Source organism: Calonectris borealis, chromosome 33 (assembly GCF_964195595.1).
Source record: "Calonectris borealis chromosome 33, bCalBor7.hap1.2, whole genome shotgun sequence".
Classification (NCBI taxonomy): Eukaryota; Metazoa; Chordata; class Aves; order Procellariiformes; family Procellariidae; genus Calonectris; species Calonectris borealis.
Window position 1 is genome coordinate 648,972 of NC_134344.1, and position 19,970 is coordinate 668,941.

The window sequence follows — 19,970 nt, forward strand, 5'->3', positions numbered from 1 at the left end:
TCCCCGAAGTGGGGGGCGGGCAGCACGTCGCCGTCCTGGTGAGAAGGGTCGGGGTGCGGGTCGGGGCCACAGGAGAAGCGACCCTGCCCCGAACGCCGCGGGGGGGTGGGTGAGCAGCGCCGGGGGGCCCGGGGGTGCTGGGTGGCGGGGGCTTGGGGGCTGGGGAATGGCGATGGGGGCCGGGCCGGGGCCGGGGCCGGGGTCTTCCCCCCGCCGCCGCCGCCTTCCTCCGAGCAGCCCCCGGGGGTTGAACTTCCTGGGTCAGCGCCGCCGCCGCCGCCTCCATTGTCCGCCCGGCACCGGCGAGGCCGCGGCAGCGCCCGGACGGCAACGGGGGACGGGGACGGGGGAGGAGCCGCAGCCGCCGCCGCCTCCGCCGCCGGCCCGGGCCGGGCCCGCAGGTACCGGGGTAGCGCGGGCGGAGGCCACCGGCGGGGGGTCTCGCGGGGCCGGCCCGGCCTCGCCTGGCGGCGCCGGGGCCCGGAGAGCGGCCGGGCTGGGGGGGTCGAGGGGCCGGGGGTCCTGTGCGTGGTGGGGCCGGGGCCTGGGGGTCGAGGGGCCCGGCGTCGAGGGGCCGGGGGCCCTGTGCGTGCTGGGGCCGGGGGCCTCGCCGCGAAGCCGGGCCGCCAGGCGCCATTTGGGGCGCCAGGGAGGTTCCCGCTGCCCCCGAGCCGAGTCGCGGCGTCTCCCTGGCACGTCCCTGCCGCCGCCAGCCGGCCTGGGCTGCTCCCGCAGCACCGCGCACCGCCAAGCCCGGGCGAACCGCCCCGGCGACTCGGCACGCCGCCGGAGCGCCGAGGCCCCTTGAAGCCGGGCACCGGCGCCTCGAGGGCCCCAGGAAAGGCTGGACTCGGAATTTCCCTCCCTAAAGCCAGCCCCGACCCGTCCCGGGTTCGTCCTCGCTGTGGGGGCTGCCAGGGCTCGTGGCCGCTCGGGCGCCCCGAGCTGGGGGGTGCCGGAGGGTGGGCATCCCCCAACGCGGCCTTTCAGGGGGAGCGACTCACGTTTGGCTTCTCCCCTTGTCGCCGCAGGTGGGGACGGCACGGGGACGCCCCCGGCTCGGGGAGCCCCCCGCCATGTCGCCGAAGCGCTGCAGAGGGTCCGCAGCCCCCCAGTCCGAACACGGCAGGCCCCCGAGGGGCCAGGGCCGGGCGGAGGGGCAGCCGGCCCCCCGGGATGGCGGCGAGGCCGAGGCGGGGGGCCGCGGGCGCGGGGGACGGAAGCGCAAGGAGACGGTCATGCGGCAGCGTGCCTCCGCCGGGGAGCACCCCAACATCTGCGTGGAGTGCGGCAAGAGCTTCGCACAGAGCGCCGCGCTGCTGGCACACCGGCGCAGCCATGGCGGGGAGAAGCCCTTCGCCTGCCTCGACTGCGGCAAGAGCTTCGGCCTGAGCGCCAACCTGCTGCGGCACCGGCGCGCCCACACCAGCGGGAGCCCGCAGAGCTGCCGGGACTGCGGGAAGGAGGTGGGCACCACCACCACCAACCCAGCCCCACGCCCCCCCGGCCAGAAGCCCTACAAGTGCATCGACTGCGGGAAGAGCTTTGGCCGCCCCAAGCAGCCCCCTGCCAGCCCCCCAGGGAGGCGCCGGCGGCGGGACGGCCCCGGTGGCGAGAAGCCGCCGGCCGTGGCCATCCCCAACACCTGCGCCGAGTGCTGGCAGAGCTTCAGCCAGAACTCGGACCTGGTTAAGCACATGCGCATCCACACCGGGGAGAAGCCCTATGCCTGCCCCCACTGCGGGAAGCGCTTCAACGTCAGCTCCAACCTCATCCGCCACCAGCGCATCCACACCGGCGAGAAGCCCTACGCCTGCGCTGACTGCGGCAAGAGCTTCACCGACAAGTCCACCCTCACCCAGCACCGCCGCATCCACACGGGGGAGAAGCCCTATGCCTGTGCCTACTGCGGCAAGAGCTTCAGCCGCAGCTCCCACCACAAGCGGCACCAGCGCACCCACGCAGGGCAAAACCCCGTCTCCCTCCTGCCCCTCTGGCCCTACCCCAGCCAGCCCTGCTAGGGGGGCTCGGCGTGGCCGGCGCTGCCGGGGCCGGATGCCTCGCGCGTGGGAGGGGCCGGTAGGACAAGGTGTAGTAGGATGAGCCGTGAGGCTGGTAGGTGGGATTACGTGGGGAGGGTCGGGGCCGTAGCGGTTGGGTAGGTAGGATGGGTACCAGTAGCAATGGGACGCAGCGGGCGGCAGCAGTGCTCGAGCTGGCGGCGGCTCAGGATCCGTCTTGCCGTGGAGACCCCCAGGACAGGCGAGTCGGGGGGCCGTGCCCCTCATGCTCTGGAGGGCCGCCTTCCCACTTGCCTTTTGCTGCGGGGATGAACCCGGCTGTTTCGGAGCCGGAGCACATCCGTGCCCGCTGAGGGCATCGCAGCGCCTTGTTCTTGCCATGCAGCCCCACGCTGTGTCCCACTGGGATGGCGGGGGGCACGTCGCCTGGCTGCCACGCACGGGTGTCGCTGTAGAAGAGATTAACAAAAAAACATTTGAAGAATAATTACTTCTGCTTTGTGGCTCTTGTCGTTATTACCCTGCCCGGGCTTCCCTCTCCCTCTTCTCCCTGAGCTTAAGCAGAGCAGCCACCGGACTCGTCCGCCAGTGCCCGTCCCCCGCCACGTTGCTGTCGTTCCTGCTTTAAAAAGGAAGAGCAAAAGCCATCCCTGCTTGGCATTATTCCAGAGAGAGAGGTGCCACGGTTGAAATAAGAGGCATTTTTGTCTTCTGGCCCCAAAACATCTGGGCGTCCCCTCCACATCCCCCCCTGCTGAGACCGTCTCCTCGGGCTGAGCCTGGCCCTGGCCCCAAATCCATCCCGTGCCGGGGCTCGGCATCTTGTCCTTTATATATATGTTATATGTGATGATACATATGTTATATACATCCCTCCCTGCAGGACTGCAAAACCGCCGAGAGATGGTTTTCCGCCGGGATGGTCAAATGTGGGGTGATGGGCTGCAAGGGCGCACTCCTGCTGCAATCCCCCCCCCGGTGCTGCAAATCCCCCCCCAGCGCTGCAAAATGCTCAGGGCACCTTCCCCCAAATACAGGTGCATATATATATATATATATTTGCTGGGGTTCATATAAGAGGAACTACAGGGTGAGTGCTGGGGGGGCCACGACCGCCACCCCGCTGCGAGCCGTGGGGGCCACACCACTCCCTTTTTCGGGGCTCTTGAGGGATTTCGGCGAGGCAGATGGCGTTCCCCTTGGCCAGCTTCAGCAGCCCCTCGGCTGTGTCGTCCCCGTCGCCGCGCGGCACCTACTGGGACAGACGCAGCCAAGCCGGGAGCCGTCCCGGCAGAGGGAGGGGCGCAGGGCAGGGCCCCTCGTCCGTCCCCCCCCAACAACACTCCTGAGACACCCCCGTCTCCCTGGGTCCAGGGATGCTCCGCTGAGACGCATTGCAAAAGCACCAAAATCCCCGGGATGGGGCTGAAATAGAGCCCATGGGTGGGGGTGTCCTGGGGCTGTTACCCGCCCTTAGTGCCCCAGACCCCCATCCCTCTGAGACACCGCCCCCCGCCCAAAGACCCCCGCAGCATCCCAGCAGCTCCGTCCTGTCCCAGACCACAGCCCCAAACTGGGCACATGGCTCCAGTCCCAGCCCTGGGGAGGAAATGCCCAAAAAATAAAAAAAACCCACCCAAAACCCTCCAGGGAGGGAACCCAGCTCGTCCCGGCCCCCCCAGGCCTGGGGGGGGACACAGGGACCTTCTCTGCCAAACCAGCTCTCAGTCCCAAACGGGCCGGCTCGCTGTCAGCATCTGGCACCATCGCGCCTCCCTCTGCTCCGAAAACACCCCAAACCTCCAACTTCAAAAAAAAGACAATATTTTATTAAGTTTGGGTTTGGTTTTGTTTTTTATAATTGGGAAATGCCTCTTTTTTTTTCTTTTACCCCCAGGAAACCCAAAGCAGTGGGGAAAAACCAAATTCAGGCAACGCTCAGACCAGGGTTTGCTTCAGACATGACGACTAATCACCATAATTATTACCATTATCACTAATAGGCGTTTACAGGGGGGAGCCGCTGCTCCCACCACCCGCTCCGTGCAGCTGTGCTAGCGCTGGAGGAGCGGGAGGGTGGGAGACCCCAGGCTCAAAGAAAATTGGGTAGAAAATAGGGGATTTTGGTTAAATCTGCTGGAAAGGGCTCCCCGGGGGCCACTCGGGGCAAGTGTCCCCCCCCCCGAGCACATTTGTCCCGATGGAGCTGGGGGTCTGTATATTTGTCCCCCCCGGCCCTGGGCTCGTCCCGGCGGCGCCGCAGCAGCTGCCCAAGCCCTGAGCGGACAGACGGACGGACGGACGGCGGCTCCGACAGTAACTCTCAAACCCCGTGGACCCGGAAAATTTGCCGTCCCGGTTCAGTCTGTGCGACCCAGCCAAAGGGCCAGGGGCAGCTTCCAGGAGGGTTTTCCTCGGGCCGGCGCCGGCCCCGGCAGCGCCGGCGGTTAGAAGCCCTGCGCCGGGCAGGGCCAGAGGGGCAGGAGGGTGTCGGGGGTCTCCCCGGCGTGGGTCCGCTCGTGGCGCTTGTGGTGGGAGCTGCGGCTGAAGCCCTTCCCGCAGACGCCGCAGACGTAGGGCTTCTCCCCGGTGTGGGTGCGGCGGTGCTGGGTGAGGGTGGACTTGTCGGTGAAGCTCTTGCCGCAGTCGGCGCAGGCGTAGGGCTTCTCGCCGGTGTGGATGCGCTGGTGGCGGCTGAGGTTGGAGCTGACGCTGAAGCGCTTGCCGCAGTGGGGGCAGGCGAAGGGCTTCTCGCCGGTGTGGATGCGCATGTGCTTCACCAGGTCGGAGCTCTGGCCGAAGCTCTGCCAGCACTCGGCGCAGGTGTTGGGGACCTCGGCGGCCGGCGGCTTCTTCCCGCCCTTGGCCTCCTTGGGCTTGGAGTGGGGTGGCTCGGGGCCGCGGCGGGCGCATCGCCCGCGGCCCTTGGCGGGGGGGTTGCGGAGGTGCCGCTTGCGGTGGGAGCTGCGGCTGAAGCTCTTGCCGCAGTCGGCGCAGCGGTAGGGCTTCTCGCCGGTGTGGGTGCGCTGGTGCTGGGTGAGGGTGGACTTGTCGGTGAAGCTCTTGCCGCAGGCGGGGCAGCGGTAGGGCTTCTCGCCGGTGTGGATGCGGCGATGGCGGACGAAGTTGGAGCTGACGCGGAAGCTCTTGCCGCAGTAGCCGCAGGCGTAGGGCGCCTCGCCGGTGTGGATGCGCCTGTGGGTGATGAGCGTCGAACTCTGCCGGAAGGTCTTGCCGCAATCACCGCAGACGAAGGGTTTGGCGCCAGTGTGGATGCGCTGGTGGTTCACCAGGTCCGAGCCGTGCAGGAAGCTCTTCCCGCACTCGGAGCACAAATTCGGGCGCTCGCCCTTGGCGGGTGGTGGGGAGGTGGCCGCCGCTGCTTCCTCCTCCTCCTCCGGCGCGCGGGGGCTGCGCTTCGGCTTCTCCGACTTGCGCTTGTTCTTCGGGGGCTTCTTCTTCTTCTCCGGGATCTTGCCCGCGGCACCTCTGGGCGTCCGGGGGGACATGCTGGGGTGGCCCTGCAGCCGGGGGGGGATCAGCCCTGGCCCCTCGGCGGGGCCCTGGGGACGCTCGGGGGGATGGGTGGGGGATGGAGCCTCGCCCCTGAGCGCGAACTTGCGGGGGGGGGGGGGCAGGTTCCAACCCACGAGGGACCCACGCTCACCCGCAGGTTGCGGGGGCAGCCGGGGAGACCCCACCCGGGGCCGGCCCCACGCAGGGCCGGGGGCGCGGGGGGCCCGGCAGCCGCGGAGCGGGGGGGGGTGTCGGTGCCCGGGGCGGGGGTGCTGCGGCGGCCAGGGGGGCCCCGGTCCGCGCTCCTGGCGGCGGCTGCGGGGGGGCCGCGCTGGGGGGGGGGGGGCGGGCTGGGGGTTGGGGGGGGTCGCGCTGGGGGTGGGGGGGGTCGGGCAGCCCGCGCGGCTCCGCCCGACAATGGAGGCGGCAGCGCCTGACCCAGGAAGCTCAAACCCCGACATCCTCCCCCGCCCCGGCCCCGACAGCCCCCCCCCGACACCCGACATCACCCCCCCGACACCTGACAGCCCCCCGACAGTCCCCCCGACACCCGACAGCCCTCTCCGCCCTGACAACCCCCCCCCCCGAATTCCCACGTTCCCCCGACACCCCACCCCCACCCCCGGGCAGCCACTCGCGGGGGTCCCAGCCCCGCGCCCCCCACGCGGGGCACCCCAGGGCAGGAGCCCCCCAGGGCAGCGACCCTTCACCCCCTCCCCCCCGCACCGCGGTCTCCCGGAGCTGGGCAGCGGGGAACTTCAGGGGGCTCTCCCCGCCTTTGTCCCTCTCCCGATTGTGCACCCCAGTTCCCGCAGGTGCCCCCCCCCCCCAGCACCCCCCAATCTGCCCACGCCCCCGGGAAGGGGCCGGGGGCTCCTGCCCCAGCCCGGAGGACCCTCCTCTTGCGGGGGTGCAGAGAGTCCACCCTGCTCTGACACCCCCCCCCCCAAAAAGCCTCATTTAGGGTGCTCTGCCTGGAAACAGGGAGTGACTGTGCTGGAGCAACTGGTGCTACTGGTGCAGCGGGACGGCGGCGGCTCCGGCAGAGACGAGCCAGGGCTGGGTTTTCCATTGGGATTTATTCCCCCAGGGCTGCGGGACAGCAAAACCCCCGGGGTGGGACGGGATGGGACGGGACGGGGGGGCTCCACCTTCGGGACCCCCCAGCCGCCGCAGGAGCTCAGGTGGCCCCGATAGCGGGGCCGGGGCGAGCAGAGTCCCCCCAAACCAGGGAGGAGACCCCCACGGGCCGAGCAAAGGTAGAAAGAGGTAATTAAGGGCTTCCTAATGAGGCGCTCTGGGTGTCCCTTGGCGAGAGGGTCCCCTAGGCGCAGCACCCCCAGGGCTGCCTCCGGGGCCCTCCGGCAGCCACCCCGGCACCACCAGCACTGCCGCAGCCCCTGCTGCCCTCAGAGGGGCCGGGGCGCGAAGGCCAGGAGGGGCCCGTCCCCGCGGTGGATCTTCTCATGGCGCTTGTGGTGGGAGCTGTGGCTGAAGCCCTTCCCGCAGACGCCGCAGACGTAGGGCTTCTCCCCGGTGTGGGTGCGGCGGTGCTGGGTGAGGGTGGACTTGTCGGTGAAGCTCTTGCCGCAGTCGGCGCAGGCGTAGGGCTTCTCGCCGGTGTGGATGCGGCGGTGGCGGAAGAGGTTGGAGCTGACGCTGAAGCGCTTGCCGCAGTGGCCGCACTGGAAGGGCTTCTCGCCGGTGTGGATGCGCATGTGCTTCACCAAGTCGGCGTTCTGGCCGAAGCTCTGCCAGCACTCGCCACACGTGTTGAGCGCTGACGCCTTCCGCCGCGCCTTGGCCGGCCCGTCGCTGCCACTGGCCACCCCGTCCCGTGGTTGGGCGCCGCAGCGCGGCGGGCGCTTGCTGGCAGGGAGGTGCCGCAGGTGCTTCTTGCGGTGGGAGCTGCGGCTGAAGCTCTTGCCACAGTCGCCGCAGCGGTAGGGCTTCTCCCCGGTGTGGACGCGGCGGTGCTGGGTGAGGTTGGACTTGTCGCTGAAGCTCTTGCCGCAGTCGGGGCAGGCGAAGGGCTTCTCGCCGGTGTGGATGCGGCGGTGGCGGCTGAGGCTGGAGCTGACGCCGAAGCTCTTGCCGCAGTCAGGGCAGCGGTGGGGCCGCGCGGCCGCGTGGCTGCGGCGGTGGCTGGCGAGGCCGGAGCTCTGGGCGAAGCTCTGCCCGCACTCCACGCAGATGTTGGGGCTCTCCTCCGCCCGCCCCCCCGGCTGTGCCACGAAGTCCTTGCGCTTGCGGATGCCCGGGGAGGTGTGGAGGGGGGCCGCTGCCGCCGTCTCCCCCTCGGGGGGCTGCCCCCCGGCCCGCCTGGCCTTGCGGGGGGACATGGCCAGGGCTGGGGCCGTCACCCCAGGCACCGCATCCCGCTGAGCCCCCCCCCGGGGAGGGGGAGACCCCTGGTTCCTGCGGCGGGGTGGGGGCGGGGGGGTGGGAGTGAGACCCCCCCTGGTTCCTGCGCTGGGCGGGGGCTTGAGACCCCCCCTGGTTCCTGCACTGGAGGCGGGGGGCGAGGGCCGTAAGGCTCCCAGTACCCGCGGAGGGGGGGTGTGAGACCCCCAGTACCCACGGAGGTGCAGGGAGGGGTGAGACCCCCCCGGTAGCCGCGGATGGGGGGGGAGTGTGAGAGACACCCGGTTCCTGCGCTGGGGTGGGAGTGAGACCCCGGTACCGCGGGTGTGGGGCGCGTAAGACCCCCGGTACCCGCGGAGGGGGGGGCGTGAGACCCCCCGGTACCTGCGCTGGGGCAGAGCCCGGGCGGGGGGGCGGGGGATGATGCTGCCGCCCGCCCCGGGGCTGGGGGCTGCGGGGCTGCCCCGCCCGGGGTCCGCTCCCGCTCCCGCTCCCGCTCCCGCCGCTGCCGGCGCGGCCCCGCGGACAATGGAGGCGGCGGTGGCGGCGCTGACCCAGGAAGCCCAACCCCCGCCGCCCCCCGCATCCCGCCCCCCGCCCCACGCGCGACCCCCGCGGGACACGAGCGCAAACACCCCCGCTCCCCCCATCGCGGGGGGCTGGGGGGGACCCCAAAGGCTCGCGCAGCCCGGTTCCCCCCGGAGCCCTGGGGGAAAGCCCCGGGGGGGCTTCACTGGGGCGGGGGTCGCCAGTGAATGGGGGCCCCCGGCGGGGGGTCCCGGGTGGATGAGAGTCCCGGGTGGATGGGGGGGTCCCCGGTGAGTGTTCCCCGGGTGGATGAGGGTCCTGGTGGATGGGGAGTCCCCGGGTGGATGGGCGGGCCCCAGGGTGAGGCGGGGGTCCCGGGTGGGGCCGTCAGCGCGGTTCGGGGTCCCACGGCCCAACCCCGGGGCCGCATCCAGCGGCGCCGACGCAAAACACCTCCATAAAATTGGGGTGATGGAGAGAAAAAAAATGTCTGTCAAAGGGCTGGGGCGGGGACCCCCCCACCCGTGTGCCCCCGCCCCGCGGGGATGTCCGTGTCCCCCGTGTCCTCCCGCCCCGCGGGGACCTCCACGTCCCCCATGTCCCCCCGCCCCTCGGCTCCGGGGGCCCCTCGGCTCCGGGGGGGCCCGTCCGGCCCAGCACAAAGCGGCGCCTGTGCCACCCCCGCGGGGTCACCGGCCCCCGACGCCCCCGTCCCCGCCGGGACAAGGGGCCTTTGTGGGGCGGGGGGGCCGCCCCCACGCGCGGGGCCCCGGGGAGGGGGCCGGCCGCTCCCGGACACTCGGGTCCCCGCCGCCGAGGCATGCTGGCCGTCCTGCTGTGGGGGGCTGCCCTGGGGGTCGCGCTGCCGGGGGGGGCCCTGGAGAGGTGAGGAGTCCCGGGGGGGTCCCGGGTGGGGTCTCCGGAGAGGTGGGGGGTCCCGGGGGAGTCCTGGGGGGCAGGGGGATCCCCTGGGGTGGTCCCCGGAGAGGTGGGGGGTCCTGTGGGGGTCCCGGGGGGCAGGGGGATCCCCTGGGGTGGTCTCTGGAGAGGTGAGGGGTCCCGGGGGGGTCCCGGGTGGGGCCTCCGGAGAGGTGGGGGATCCCGGGGGGGTCTTGGGGGGCAGGGGGATCCCCTGGGGTGGTCCCCGGAGAGGTGGGGGGTCCTGGGGGGCAGGGGGATCCCGTGGGGGGGATCCCCGGAGAGGTGAGGGGTCCCGGGGTGGTCCCGGGAGGGCAGGGGGATCCCCTGGGGGGGGTCCCCGTGGGGCAGGGGAGTCCCAGGAAAGCCCTCTGGGGCATCCTGGGAGCTCCCGGGGGGGGTTCCCCGTGGGGTGCCGCACTGACCCGCCCCGCAGCGGGGGGGGCTGCGCCCACCGCCTGCAGTGGGTGCCCCAGCCCCAGAGCGAGACCTTCGCCCAGGCCCAGCACCGGCCCTACCTGACCCTCTGCGGGGGCCGCGTCTGCAGCACCTACCGGTACCCGGGGGCGGGCACGGGGGTCCCGGGGGGTCCCTGTGGGGTGGGGGGCTGCAGACCTGGATCCTCGGGTTGGGGGGGTCCCGGGCACCTGGGTCCCCGTGGCGGGGTGGGTGGACACCTGGGTCTCTGGGAGAGGGGGGAGTGGGAGCCCCTGGGGGGGTCCCTGTGGGTGGGGGGTCCCGGATGCTTGGGTCCCCATGGGGAGGGGAAGGGGCCTGGGTCTCCGGGGAGGGGGGCGGTAGCCCCGGGGGGGTCCCTGTGCCTGGGGGGGTCCCACGCACCTTGGTCCCCATGGAGGGGGGCAGTAGGCCCTGGGGGGGTCCCTGTGGGTGGGGGGGTCCCCGGCACCTGGGTCCCCATTGGGGGGGGGGGAGACACCTGGGTCCCTGGGAGGGGGGGGAGTGGGAGCCCCTGGGTGGTCCCTGTGGTTGGGGGGGGGTCTGGAGACCTGGATCCTCGGGCTGGGGAGGTCCCGGTCGCCTGGGTCCCCCCTGGGGGAGCGGTAGGCCCTGGGTGGTCCCTGTGGGTGGGGGGGGTCCCGGGCACCTGGGTCCCCATGGGGGGTAGGGGGCTGGGTCCCCATGGGCGGGGTGTCCAGACACCCGAGTCCCTGGAGCGGGGGGAGTGGGAGCCCCTTGGGGGTCCCTGTGGGTGGGGGGTCCTGGGCACCTGGGTCCCCTGGGAGGCAGCAGAGGCACTGGGGTCCCTGTGGGGTGGGGGCTCCTGGGGGGCGTGTGGGGCCCGGGCGCCGGGGTCCCACGCGGGTGCCCCCAGCACCACGTACCGGGTGGCCTCGCGGCGGGTGGAGCGGCGGGTGCTGCGGCCCGGCCTCGTCTGCCAGCGGGGTGAGCCGGGGGTCCGGGGGGGCTCAGAGACGGGGCTGGACCCTTGGGTCCCCAGGGCGGGTGGGAGGGGGTGTGGGGACGCCCCAAGACGCCTGGGTCCCGGGGGGTGTGGGAGGGGGTGTGGAGACCCCCCGGATGCCTGGGTCCATCTGTGGGGACCCCCTGGACGCCTGGGTCTCCAGAGGGTGTGGGAGGGGGCATGGGGACGCCCGGGTCCATGTGTGGGGGGGTCCCAGACACCTGAGTCCCTGGGGGCCGTGGGAGGGGACACCGGGGTCCATGGGGGTGGGGTCTCAGACACCTGGGTCCCCTGGGGGGGGTGGGAGGGGGCGTGGGGTCTCCCCGGACGCGAGGGGGGCATTGGGGGTCCCGGACGCCCGGGTTCCATGGGGCCACCCGCCCCCCCAGCGCCCCCCCCGCAGCCCCTCGGGGCCCAGCTGAAGGCGCTGCAGGAGCGGATGGCGGCGCTGGAGCAGGTAGAGCCAGGGGGAGTGGGGGGTGTTTGGGGGCCCCCTGTGCCCCATAAGTGGGTGCTGGAGGGGCTCCCCCTCCCCCCCAGCATGTGGGGTGGGTCTGGGGGGACTGGGGGCCCCCCTGATCCCCCCCGTGTGGGGCAGGTGCTGGGGGGGCCCCTGCGGCACCTGGACCGGGTGGAGGCTCTGGGGGAGCAGCTGATGGACCTGGAGGAGCGACTGGGGGCCTGTGAGTGCCCCCCGGGCCCGAGGGGACCCCCAGGGCCAGCCCACACCCCTGCGACCCCCCGCGGCCCTTCAGGACCCCCACCCACAACCCTCCAGGAGCCCCTGGGACCACTATGGCAGCCCATGACCCCCAGGGGCACCCCAGACCCCCCAGGGGCACCCCGGGACCCCCCAGGAGTTCTCCAAGACACCCATAGGACCCCCATGTCCCTTCACAAGCCCCCAAGACCCCCCCAGGAGCCCCCCAAAACCCCTAGAGAACACCCCAGGCCACACAAGGACCCCCCACCCTCTCCCTTGACCCCCGTGTCTCCCCCTCAGGTGACTGCGGGGGCGGGAGGAACGGCTTCGGGTACAAAACCCAACGCTGACATCATTCCCATCCCCTGATGACATCGTCGCTCAGCCGCCGTGACATCACGAGGCGCCACGACTGGGGGGGGGGTTTTATTAAAAGCGGGGGGGGGCCCCGAGCCGGGGCCACGAGGGAAATTTGGCAAAATCCACCCCCCCCCCCAATAAATACGCAGTGTCGCCCCCTAAAAAGGGGGCGGAGCCTGTTCTGGCAGCCAATCAGCACCCACTCCCCCCCAATGCCCCACGGCCCCCCAGTCCCCAAATGGCACCGGCCATGGCGGGGGGTCAGCCCTGCGCCCCCCCAGGAGCCGTGGGTCAGTCCCTGGGACCCCCACACGGGGGTCTGGAGTGGGTCGGTCCGAGGGTACCCCCAACGCGGGGGTCTGGAGTGGGTTGGTCCGAGGGTACCCCCCCAACACGGGGGTCTGGAGTGGGTCGGTCCGAGGGTACCCCCCCAATGTGGGGGTCTGGAGTGGGTTGGTCCATGGGTACCCCCCAACGCGGGGGTCTGGAGTGGGTTGGTCCATGGGTACCCCCCCAATGCGGGGGTCTGGAGTGGGTCGGTCCGAGGGTACCCCCCCAACGCGGGGGTCTGGAGTGGGTCAGTCCATGGGTACCCCCCCAATGCGGGGGTCTGGAGTGGGTCGGTCCGAGGGTACCCCCCCAACGCGGGGGTCTGGAGTGGGTCGGTCCGAGGGTACCCCCCCAACGCGGGGGTCTGGAGTGGGTCGGTCCGTGGGGGTCCCGCCGTGGGTCATACCATGGTCCCGCTATGGGTCCCTCCGTGAGCGCTCCGTGGGTCCCGCCGTGGGTCGGAGCAGGTCCCCGCCGCGCGTCCTGCCGTGGGTCTGACCGAGCTCTTCCTACAGCTCCCGCCGTGGGTCAGTCCACGCGTTTCCGTGGGTCGCACCGAGCCCCACTTCGGGGTCGGTCCACGCCCCGCTCTTCCGCTAAGTCCCGCCGTGGGTCAGGCCACGCCCTTCCTATAGGTCCCGCCGAGGGTCGCGCCACGCCCCGGCCCGCGTCGGTCCGCGTCCTACTCGCGGGTCCGTGCCCCGCCACGTGTCAGTCCATGTTCTAGGCGTGGCTCAGCCCGCGCCCCGCTGGTGGCTCAGTCCCCTTCCACGTCAGGGTCAGCCCCTGTCCCGCCGCCGTGGGGCCGGGCGGCGCCATGGGGCAGCGGGCGGCCGTGGGGCGGGTCACTGGGGGGCGGGGGGCGGCGCCGTGGGGCACAGCTCGGCCGAGAGCGCCTCGAAGGCCTCCAGCATGGCAGCGCGGACCCGCTCGGTGAGCGCCGGGACGTCGGCCGGGCCCAGCCCCCGGGTGGGCAGCGGGGGCAGCACCTGGATCACGCACTGCCCTGGGGGCGGGGGGTCGGGGGGCGCCCCACAGCTGCCCCACAGCTGCCCCGAAGCCCACCCAGACCCTCCTGGACGTGGGCCTCCCCAAGATCCCCCAAGAGCCCCATGCACCCTCCTCCATGTACCCCACAGCCCCCCACGTGGGCACAGCCCCCCATTAGCACCCCCAAACCTCCTCTCACATAACCCACGTGGCCCCCAGACCCACACCTATCTCCCCAGAGCCCCCATGTGCCCCCCCAGCCGCCCCTCCAGGTACCCCCTAGACTCCTCACGTGCCCCAATGCCCCCCCATAGCACTCCCAGACCCACGTACCCCCCCCATCCCCCATCCACGTACCCCCCAGGTTCCCTCTAGCCCCATGTCTCCCCCCAGCCCCCCTCCACGGACCTCTCCCCACTCCCCTCGTGCCCCACGCACCCCCCAGACCCCCCCCGACCCGGGTCCGCGGCCCCTCACCGGCCGTGAACCTCCGCTCCTGCTTGCTGTAGAAGTGCTGGTAGGAGGAGATGACGATGGGGACGACGGGGACCTGGGGGGCAGGCGGGGGGGTGAGGGGGGCCGCCCCACGGCCGCCCCACGGCCGCCCCACAGCAGCCCCCGTACCTGGGCCTGGACGGCGAGGTGGAAGGCGCCCCGCTTGAAGGGCAGCATGGAGCCGCTGTGGTTGCGCGTCCCCTCGGGGAAGACCCACACCCGGACCTGGGTGGGGGGGAGACGGGGGGCACCCCCCGGCGAGGGGGGGTCAGCTGGGACTGCCCCACAGGATGCCGAGCCTGACACAAGGCCCCCCCCCAGCCCCCCCACGGCCCCCCGGCAGCCCCACTCACGTCCTGGCTGAGCATGGTGTGGGCGGCCTCCGCCATGACGCTGATGGCGTCGTGCGTCCGCTTGCGGTCGATGAAGATGATGCCGCCGAGCCAGCAGGCCACCCCCACGGCCCCCATGTAGAGCAGCTCCCGCTTGGCGATGGGCACGCAGCGGTCCGGCAGCACCTCCATCATCCCTGGGGGCTGCCGTTAGCCGGGGGGCCGGGGGGAGCGGCTATGGGGTGGCTATGGGGCCGAGGGGGGGCTACGGGGCTGGGGAGAGCGGCTTTAGGGCCAGGGGGAGCGGCTACGGGGCCGGCTACGTGCACACACCGCTCCAGCAGTGCCTCCATCACCCCTGGGGGCCGCATCGGCCGTGGGGCAGCCGTGGGGCTGGGCAGCAGGGGTCGGAGGGTGGCCGTGGGGCAGGGGGCTGCCAGGGGGAGCTGGGGGCCAGGCAACCAGGGCGGGAGCACCCAGGGGACTGAGGGAGCTCCGGCTCCGACGGGGCCGTGGGGCGGGCGTACCCAGCAGGTCGAGGGAGCTCTGGTGGTTGCTGACGACGACGTAGGGCTGCCGGGGGGGGAAGTGCTGGGCGCCCCGAACCGCCATCCGGATCCCGTAGAGGTGCTTCACGTGCTGCATCAACCCCCGGATGATCCTGGCCGGGGACAGGCGGTGACGGCGCCGCCCCACGGCCACCCCCGCACACCCCAAACGCCGCCCCACATCCCTGCGTCCCCCTGAATTTCACATCCCGGAACCCCAGGAAGGGGGTGGCCCAGCCCCACATCCCCCCGTGTCCCCACGTCCCCCCGCGTCCCCCCCGGCCCTACTTCATGTTCTCGACGTCGCGGCCCCGCAGGGCGCAGAGCGGGATGGCCACCAGCGCCAGCAGCAGGATCCAGCCGTTGTAGAAGCCCATCTTGCAGAAGAAGCGGAAGGACCCGCTGCGCTCGTACAGCACCGGCAGCAGCAGCAGCGCCAGCGCCAGCGCCGCCGTCCCCACCGTCACCTCCATGGCGCCTGCGGGCGGCGGCCGTCAGGGCGGGTGCGGGACCCCCCGGGGCCCCCAAACACCCCCAGACCCCACCTGGAACCCCCAAACACCGCCGAGACCCCCAGACCTCCCTGGGACCCCCAGACCCACCCTGGAGCCCCGAACACCCCGGGACCCCCAGAACCCACCTGGAACCCCCAAACATCCCCGGGACCCCCAGACACCACCCCCCCCGCACCCCCAAACCCCCCTGGGACCTCCAGACCCCACCTGGAACCCCCAAACACCCCCGAGACCCTCAGACCCCACGGGGATGCCTAAACCCTGCTGGGATCCACCCTCCCCAGGGACCCGCAAGCCCCTCCCGGGATCCCCAAACACCCCCGGGACCCCCAGACCCTCCCCAGGACCCCCAACCCTCTCTCCGGAACCCCCAGACACCCCCAGGACCCCCAAACCCCTCGGGGCTGCCCAAATCCTGCTGGGACCCACCCCCCCGGGACCCCCCCGGGACCCGCCCGGGACCCCGGACCTCCCCGGGACCCCCACGCCCGTCCCCAAACGCCCCCCGACGCCTTTGTCTGACCCCAACCCCCCGCAGGGACCCAACCCCCACCTTTAGCCCCAAACCCTCCGGGCCCCCCACCTCACCCCGGGCACCTGCCGCCCCCCGGGACCCCCCCGCGGCCCCACCCCGGGCCGTGGGGCGCCGCCGGGCCGGCTCCCTCCCACGCCGGGTCGGGCGGGGCCGCCCGTGGGGCCCGTGGGCGGCGGCGGGGCCGGGCGGGGCCGGGCGGCGCGTGGGGCGCGAGGCGTGAGGCGCGAAGCGCGAGGCGGCCCCCCCCGGCCCAGGCCGCGCCCCGGCTCGCGGGCCCCCGCCCCTCCCCCGGGACCCCCGACCCCCCCCGGGACCCCCCGGGAGCCCCCGCGACCCCCCGGGCGCCGGCCCCGCCCCCCCGCGCCCCCCTGTCCCCCCGCCCCCGATTCCCGGTACCGGGCGGGGCCGGGCGGGGCGGCGGCTGCGGCGGCGGCGCGGGCCCTTCCCGGCGGCGGCGGCAGCGGAAGCGGCGTCGCTGACGGGCGGCTCTGACAGCCAATGAGCGCCGGCCGCGCCGGCCGCGCGTCCCGCCCCCCGCCCTGCGCCGTTCCCGTGGCAACCAGGCATGGCGGTGGATGGGGGTGGGCGGGACCGCGCGTCGCCACGGCAACGCCGCCGCCATCTTGTTCCGCCCGCCGAAGGGACGGCGGGAAGGCGGGAGCCGGCCCGCGCGCTGATTGGGCGGCCGGCGGCCCGTTAAGGCGGCGCGGCCAATCAGCTCCGGCCATCGCGCCCGCTGAGGGCACCGCCCTGCAGGAGTACGTGAGCGGCGCCGAGCTGGGCCAATAGAAAGCGGCCGCCCCGCCCCGTTGCCGGGAGGAGGAGCCAGCGGGTTTGATTGCTGATCGCGCCACCCAATAGCGACGCGCCAAACGAGCACCGCCCACCTGGGGGGCGGGACTCCGCGCCCCACCGCCCGTAGAAGGGGCGGAAGGCCCGCAGGCGCTGACTGGCGGGCGGGGCGACCAATGAGGCGCGGCGGGGCGGGGCGGGCGGGGCCGCGCGGAGGCCGAAGATGGCGGCGGGCGCGGCGGCGCCGGACGGGGGCCCCGAGGGGCCAAACCGCGGCGGCGGCGGCGGCGGCGCCTTCGCCTGCAACCTCTGCCTGGAGCCCGCGCGCGACGCCGTGATTGGCCGCTGCGGGCACCTGTACTGGTGAGGGGCGGGGCCGGCGGGGCGGGGGCGGGGCAAGGGGCGGGGCTTGGGCCAGGGGACACTGGGGTGGGCTGTGGGGTGGGGGGTATGGGGGGGCTATAGGGTGAGCTATGGGGGGCTATGGGGTCTGGGGGGGTCTAGGGGGAGTATGGGAGGCTACAGGGTGCTATAGGATGCTATGGGGGGGCTATGGGGTCTAGGGGGGCTATAGGGAGCGTGGGGGACTATAGAGTGCTATAGAGTGGCCTCTGGCGGGGCCATGGGGTCTATGGGGGGTACGGGAGGCTATAAGGTGCTATAGAGTGAGCTATGGGGGAGCTATGGGGTCTGGGGGGGTCTAGGGAGGGTATGGGAGGCTATAGGGTGCTATAGAGTGACCTCTGGGGGGGCTATGGGGTCTAGGGCGGGCTATAGGGGGTGTGGGGGGGCTATAGGGGACTACAAGGTGATCTCTGGGGGGGCTATGGGGTCTAGGGGGGGCTATAGGGGACTACAGGGTGATCTCAGGGGGGCTATGGGGTCTAGGGTGGGTCTGGGGGGTATGGGGGGCTATAGGGTACTATAAGGTGAACTACGGAGGGTGCTGTAAGGTTGGGGGGACTATAGGGTGCTACAGGGTGAGCTATAGGAGGCTGTGGGGTCTCTGGCAGGGCTGTGAGGGGCTGTGAGGAGGTATAGGGGGCTACGGGGTGGGCTATGGGGTGAGTTATGGGGGCTGGCAGGGCTATAGGGTGAGCTGGGGGGGCGATGGGGTCTATGGGGGGGACTGTGGGTCTGGGGGGCTTTACAGGGGGTATGGGGACTATAGGGTGGGCTGCGGGGCCGTGGGGTGCTGACACCGGGTCCCCCCCTTGCAGCTGCCCTGCCTGCACCAGGTGAGCGACCCCCAAACTGGGGGGGCTGGGGGCCCCTGACGTGGGGCAGGGAATGCCGGGGTGCGGGGCACGGCTGCCCGCACCCACAGGCGTGGGGTGCCCCCCTGTGGGGCTGGGGTCCCTGTGCTGTGGGGCAGCGCTGTGGGTCCCGCAGTGGCTGCTGACACAGCCCCGCTGCGCCGTCTGTGGGGCTGCGATCAGCCGCGACACCGTCGTGCCCCTCTACGGGCGGGACAGTGCCCGCCGGGACCCCCGGTGAGGTCTGGGGGGTGTTGGGACCTCCGGAGAGGAGGGCTGGGGGGGACTGGGACCCCTGGTGAGGGGTTGGGGAGGGCTGAGGGGGGCTGGGACCCCTGGTGAGGGGGTCTGGGGGGTGTTGGGACCTCCGGTGAGGGGGGCTGGGAGGGGCTGGGAGGGGCTGGGACCCCCAGTGAGGGGGGCTGGGGGGCGGGTGGGACCCCTGGTGAGGGGTTGGGGAGGGCTGGGGGGGGCTGGGACCCCCAGTGAGGGGGGCTGGGGGGGGGCTGGGACCCCTGGTGAGGGGGTCTGGGGGGTGTTGGGACCTCCGGTGAGGGGGGCTGGGAGGGGCTGGGACCCCCAGTGAGGGGGGCTGGGGGGTGGGTGGGACCCCTGGTGAGGGGTTGGGGAGGGCTGGGGGGGCTGGGACCCCCAGTGAGGGGTTGGGGGGGCTGGGGGGGTCATGGGGGGCTGGGACCCCTGGTGAGGTGGACGGGTGGATGTGGGCAGACAGGAGCTCTGGCGAGGGGGCCGGGGGGGTTGGGGATGCGGGGGGGGCTATGGAGGGGGGTTTATGGGGGGCTGTGACCCGGGGGGGGGATCACGAGGGGACACAGGGCACCGCAAGAGGGAGGGGACGTGGGGCAGGGGCTGGGGGGGCCCAGGGGGTGTGGGTTGGGTGCTGTGGGGTGGGCAAGAGGGGTGGGTGCTGGGGGGGCTATGGGGGCTCCGGGGCACCGCTATGGGGTGCGGAGGGCCTGTTCCCCCTCCCCTTACCCCCCCCAGGCTGGAGACCCCCCCCCGACCCCGGGGGCAGCGCCCGGAGCCCGAGAGCCAGGGGGTGAGTGACCCCCTGCCCCCACAGCAGCCCCCTCCCATCCCCCTGCCCCACGGACCCCCCCCATCCCCCTGCCCCCACAGCAGCCCCTCAGCACATCCCACCCCCCAGCCCCCCAAGTGCCCCCCCAGCCCCCCAAGTGCCACAGTGACTCCTCCCCCCATCCCCCCAGGCGATGCAGCCCCCCGTGTGCCCCCCCCCGCACTCCCCCCACCCCTGACTGCCCCAGGCCCCCCCACGTGTCCCCCCCCGGGCGACCCAGCCCCCCCCAAGTGCCCCCCCCATACACCCACCCCGGTGATGCAGCCCCCCCGTGTCCCCGGCCCCCCCAGGTGCCCCCCACCGGCTCCACCAGCGGCTTCCACGTGGCCTTTGGCTTCGGGGCGTTTCCCTTCGCCTTCTTCAGTACCACCCCGCAGCCCCCCACTGCCGGCGCAGGTACGTCCCTGGGGACCCCGAGACCCCCCTGGGGACCCCAATACCCCTTGTGCACCCCAAGGGACCTTCCCGGTATCTCCTTGGGACCAAAGACCCCCGGGGGGCTCCAAATATCACCCAGGGACCCCCCCAGTGCTCTGGGGGACTCCAAATACCCCCCAAGGCCCCCCCACGTGCCCTCAGGAACCCCAAAACACCCCCAGGGACCCCCCAGCACCCCGGGGGCCTCCAAATACCCCCCAGGGACCCCCCCACGTGCCCTCAGGAATCCTAAAACACCCCCAGGGACCCCCCAGCGCTCCGGGGGGCTCCAGATACCCCCCAGGGACCCCCTCCACGTGCCCCCAGGAACCCCAAAACACCCCCAGGGACCCCCTAGCACCCCGGGGGGCTCTAGATACCCCCCAGGGACCCCCCATGTGCCCCCAGGAACCCCAAAACACCCCCAGGGACCCCCCAGCACCCCCCCCAGGGATGGGGGCCTTTCCCATCCCGATCTTGGGGTGCTCCCAGGGGGATGTTTCGGGGTCCCCCCTCCAAGTGGAGGTGTCCCGGGGCTCCCCCCACTGACAGGGGATTTGAGGGTGACCCCCCCCCCCGCAGGGGACGCTGGGGACCCCCCCCCGGGCTCGCTGGACTCCATCTTCCTCTTCATCGCTGCTGCCTTCTTCCTCTGGCTGCTCAGTGTCTGATCCCGGGGGGGCTACGCAGGGCTGGGGGGCTCCGGGACCCCCGGGATCCCCTCAGGTGCTGCAGGGGCCCCCCCAAACTCCAATTAAAGCTGCTCCCCTCCTCGAGTCTGTTTTGGGGCATCCGAAATGAAGCAGAAATGGGTGGGGGCTCCCCCCT

At 72.6% G+C, this 19,970-nt stretch overlaps 5 protein-coding genes across 7 annotated transcripts in view; 3 read left to right on the forward strand and 2 right to left on the reverse strand.

Annotated features, from left to right (window-relative positions):
- Positions 1 to 19,970, reverse strand: part of LOC142074173 (uncharacterized) — a 227,996-nt gene that overhangs the window by 110,471 nt on the left and 97,555 nt on the right. Inside the window, exons 3-5 of the mRNA XM_075134668.1 lie at positions 7,441 to 7,601; positions 7,058 to 7,269; positions 4,524 to 5,365 (exon numbers count right to left, since the gene is read on the reverse strand). Of these exons, the coding sequence (XP_074990769.1) occupies positions 4,524 to 5,365; positions 7,058 to 7,269; positions 7,441 to 7,601 (1,215 nt within the window). The remainder of the gene's footprint in view (positions 1 to 4,523; positions 5,366 to 7,057; positions 7,270 to 7,440; positions 7,602 to 19,970) is intronic.
- Positions 1 to 19,970, forward strand: part of LOC142074202 (uncharacterized) — a 159,063-nt gene that overhangs the window by 7,582 nt on the left and 131,511 nt on the right. The window contains 1 exon segment of the mRNA XM_075134733.1: positions 1,673 to 1,976. Within this exon segment, the coding sequence (XP_074990834.1) occupies positions 1,673 to 1,976 (304 nt within the window).
- Positions 8,430 to 11,914, forward strand: EGFL8 (EGF like domain multiple 8). The gene is made up of 6 exons (XM_075134553.1): positions 8,430 to 8,578; positions 9,784 to 9,946; positions 10,505 to 10,751; positions 11,160 to 11,227; positions 11,369 to 11,453; positions 11,774 to 11,914. The coding sequence occupies exons 1-6, from the start codon at positions 8,430 to 8,432 to the stop codon at positions 11,821 to 11,823; spliced, it is 762 nt and encodes a 253-aa protein (XP_074990654.1). The 3' UTR covers positions 11,824 to 11,914.
- AGPAT1 (1-acylglycerol-3-phosphate O-acyltransferase 1) lies at positions 12,494 to 16,231 on the reverse strand. Of its 3 annotated transcripts, XM_075134686.1 has the most exons (7): positions 15,975 to 16,231; positions 14,817 to 15,006; positions 14,508 to 14,641; positions 14,002 to 14,177; positions 13,778 to 13,873; positions 13,631 to 13,703; positions 12,494 to 13,169 (listed from the first exon to the last, which is right to left on the reverse strand). In XM_075134686.1, the coding sequence occupies exons 1-7, from the start codon at positions 16,198 to 16,200 to the stop codon at positions 13,009 to 13,011; spliced, it is 1,056 nt and encodes a 351-aa protein (XP_074990787.1). In that variant the 5' UTR covers positions 16,201 to 16,231; the 3' UTR covers positions 12,494 to 13,008. The 3 variants fall into 3 exon arrangements, with proteins under 3 accessions (XP_074990787.1, XP_074990788.1, XP_074990789.1); XM_075134687.1 differs by lacking the exon at positions 14,508 to 14,641; XM_075134688.1 differs by lacking the exons at positions 13,778 to 13,873; positions 14,508 to 14,641.
- RNF5 (ring finger protein 5) lies at positions 17,599 to 19,918 on the forward strand. The gene is made up of 4 exons (XM_075134729.1): positions 17,599 to 17,863; positions 18,632 to 18,686; positions 19,016 to 19,121; positions 19,725 to 19,918. The coding sequence occupies exons 1-4, from the start codon at positions 17,661 to 17,663 to the stop codon at positions 19,811 to 19,813; spliced, it is 453 nt and encodes a 150-aa protein (XP_074990830.1). The 5' UTR covers positions 17,599 to 17,660; the 3' UTR covers positions 19,814 to 19,918.

Bases quoted from the DNA above. Each gene is read 5' to 3' on its own strand.
- RNF5 (XM_075134729.1), top strand. From the start codon at position 17,661: ATGCCGGGGTGCGGGGCACGGCTGCCCGCACCCACAGGCGTGGGGTGC. The intron at 17,864-18,631 runs GTGAGGTCTGGG...TACCCCCCCCAG, and splicing joins AGTGCCCGCCGGGACCCCCG to GCTGGAGACCCCCCCCCGAC. The intron at 19,122-19,724 runs GTACGTCCCTGG...CCCCCCCCGCAG, and splicing joins GCCCCCCACTGCCGGCGCAG to GGGACGCTGGGGACCCCCCC.
- EGFL8 (XM_075134553.1), top strand. From the start codon at position 8,430: ATGGAGGCGGCGGTGGCGGCGCTGACCCAGGAAGCCCAACCCCCGCCG. The intron at 8,579-9,783 runs GCTCGCGCAGCC...CCCGCCCCGCAG, and splicing joins GGCTGGGGGGGACCCCAAAG to CGGGGGGGGCTGCGCCCACC. The intron at 10,752-11,159 runs GTGAGCCGGGGG...CCGCCCCCCCAG, and splicing joins CGGCCTCGTCTGCCAGCGGG to CGCCCCCCCCGCAGCCCCTC.
- AGPAT1 (XM_075134686.1), bottom strand. From the start codon at position 16,200: ATGGCGGCGGCGTTGCCGTGGCGACGCGCGGTCCCGCCCACCCCCATC. The intron at 14,642-14,816 runs GTAGGGCCGGGG...GTCCCCGGCCAG, and splicing joins CGCGACGTCGAGAACATGAA to GATCATCCGGGGGTTGATGC. The intron at 13,874-14,001 runs GTGAGTGGGGCT...CCCCCCACCCAG, and splicing joins ACACCATGCTCAGCCAGGAC to GTCCGGGTGTGGGTCTTCCC.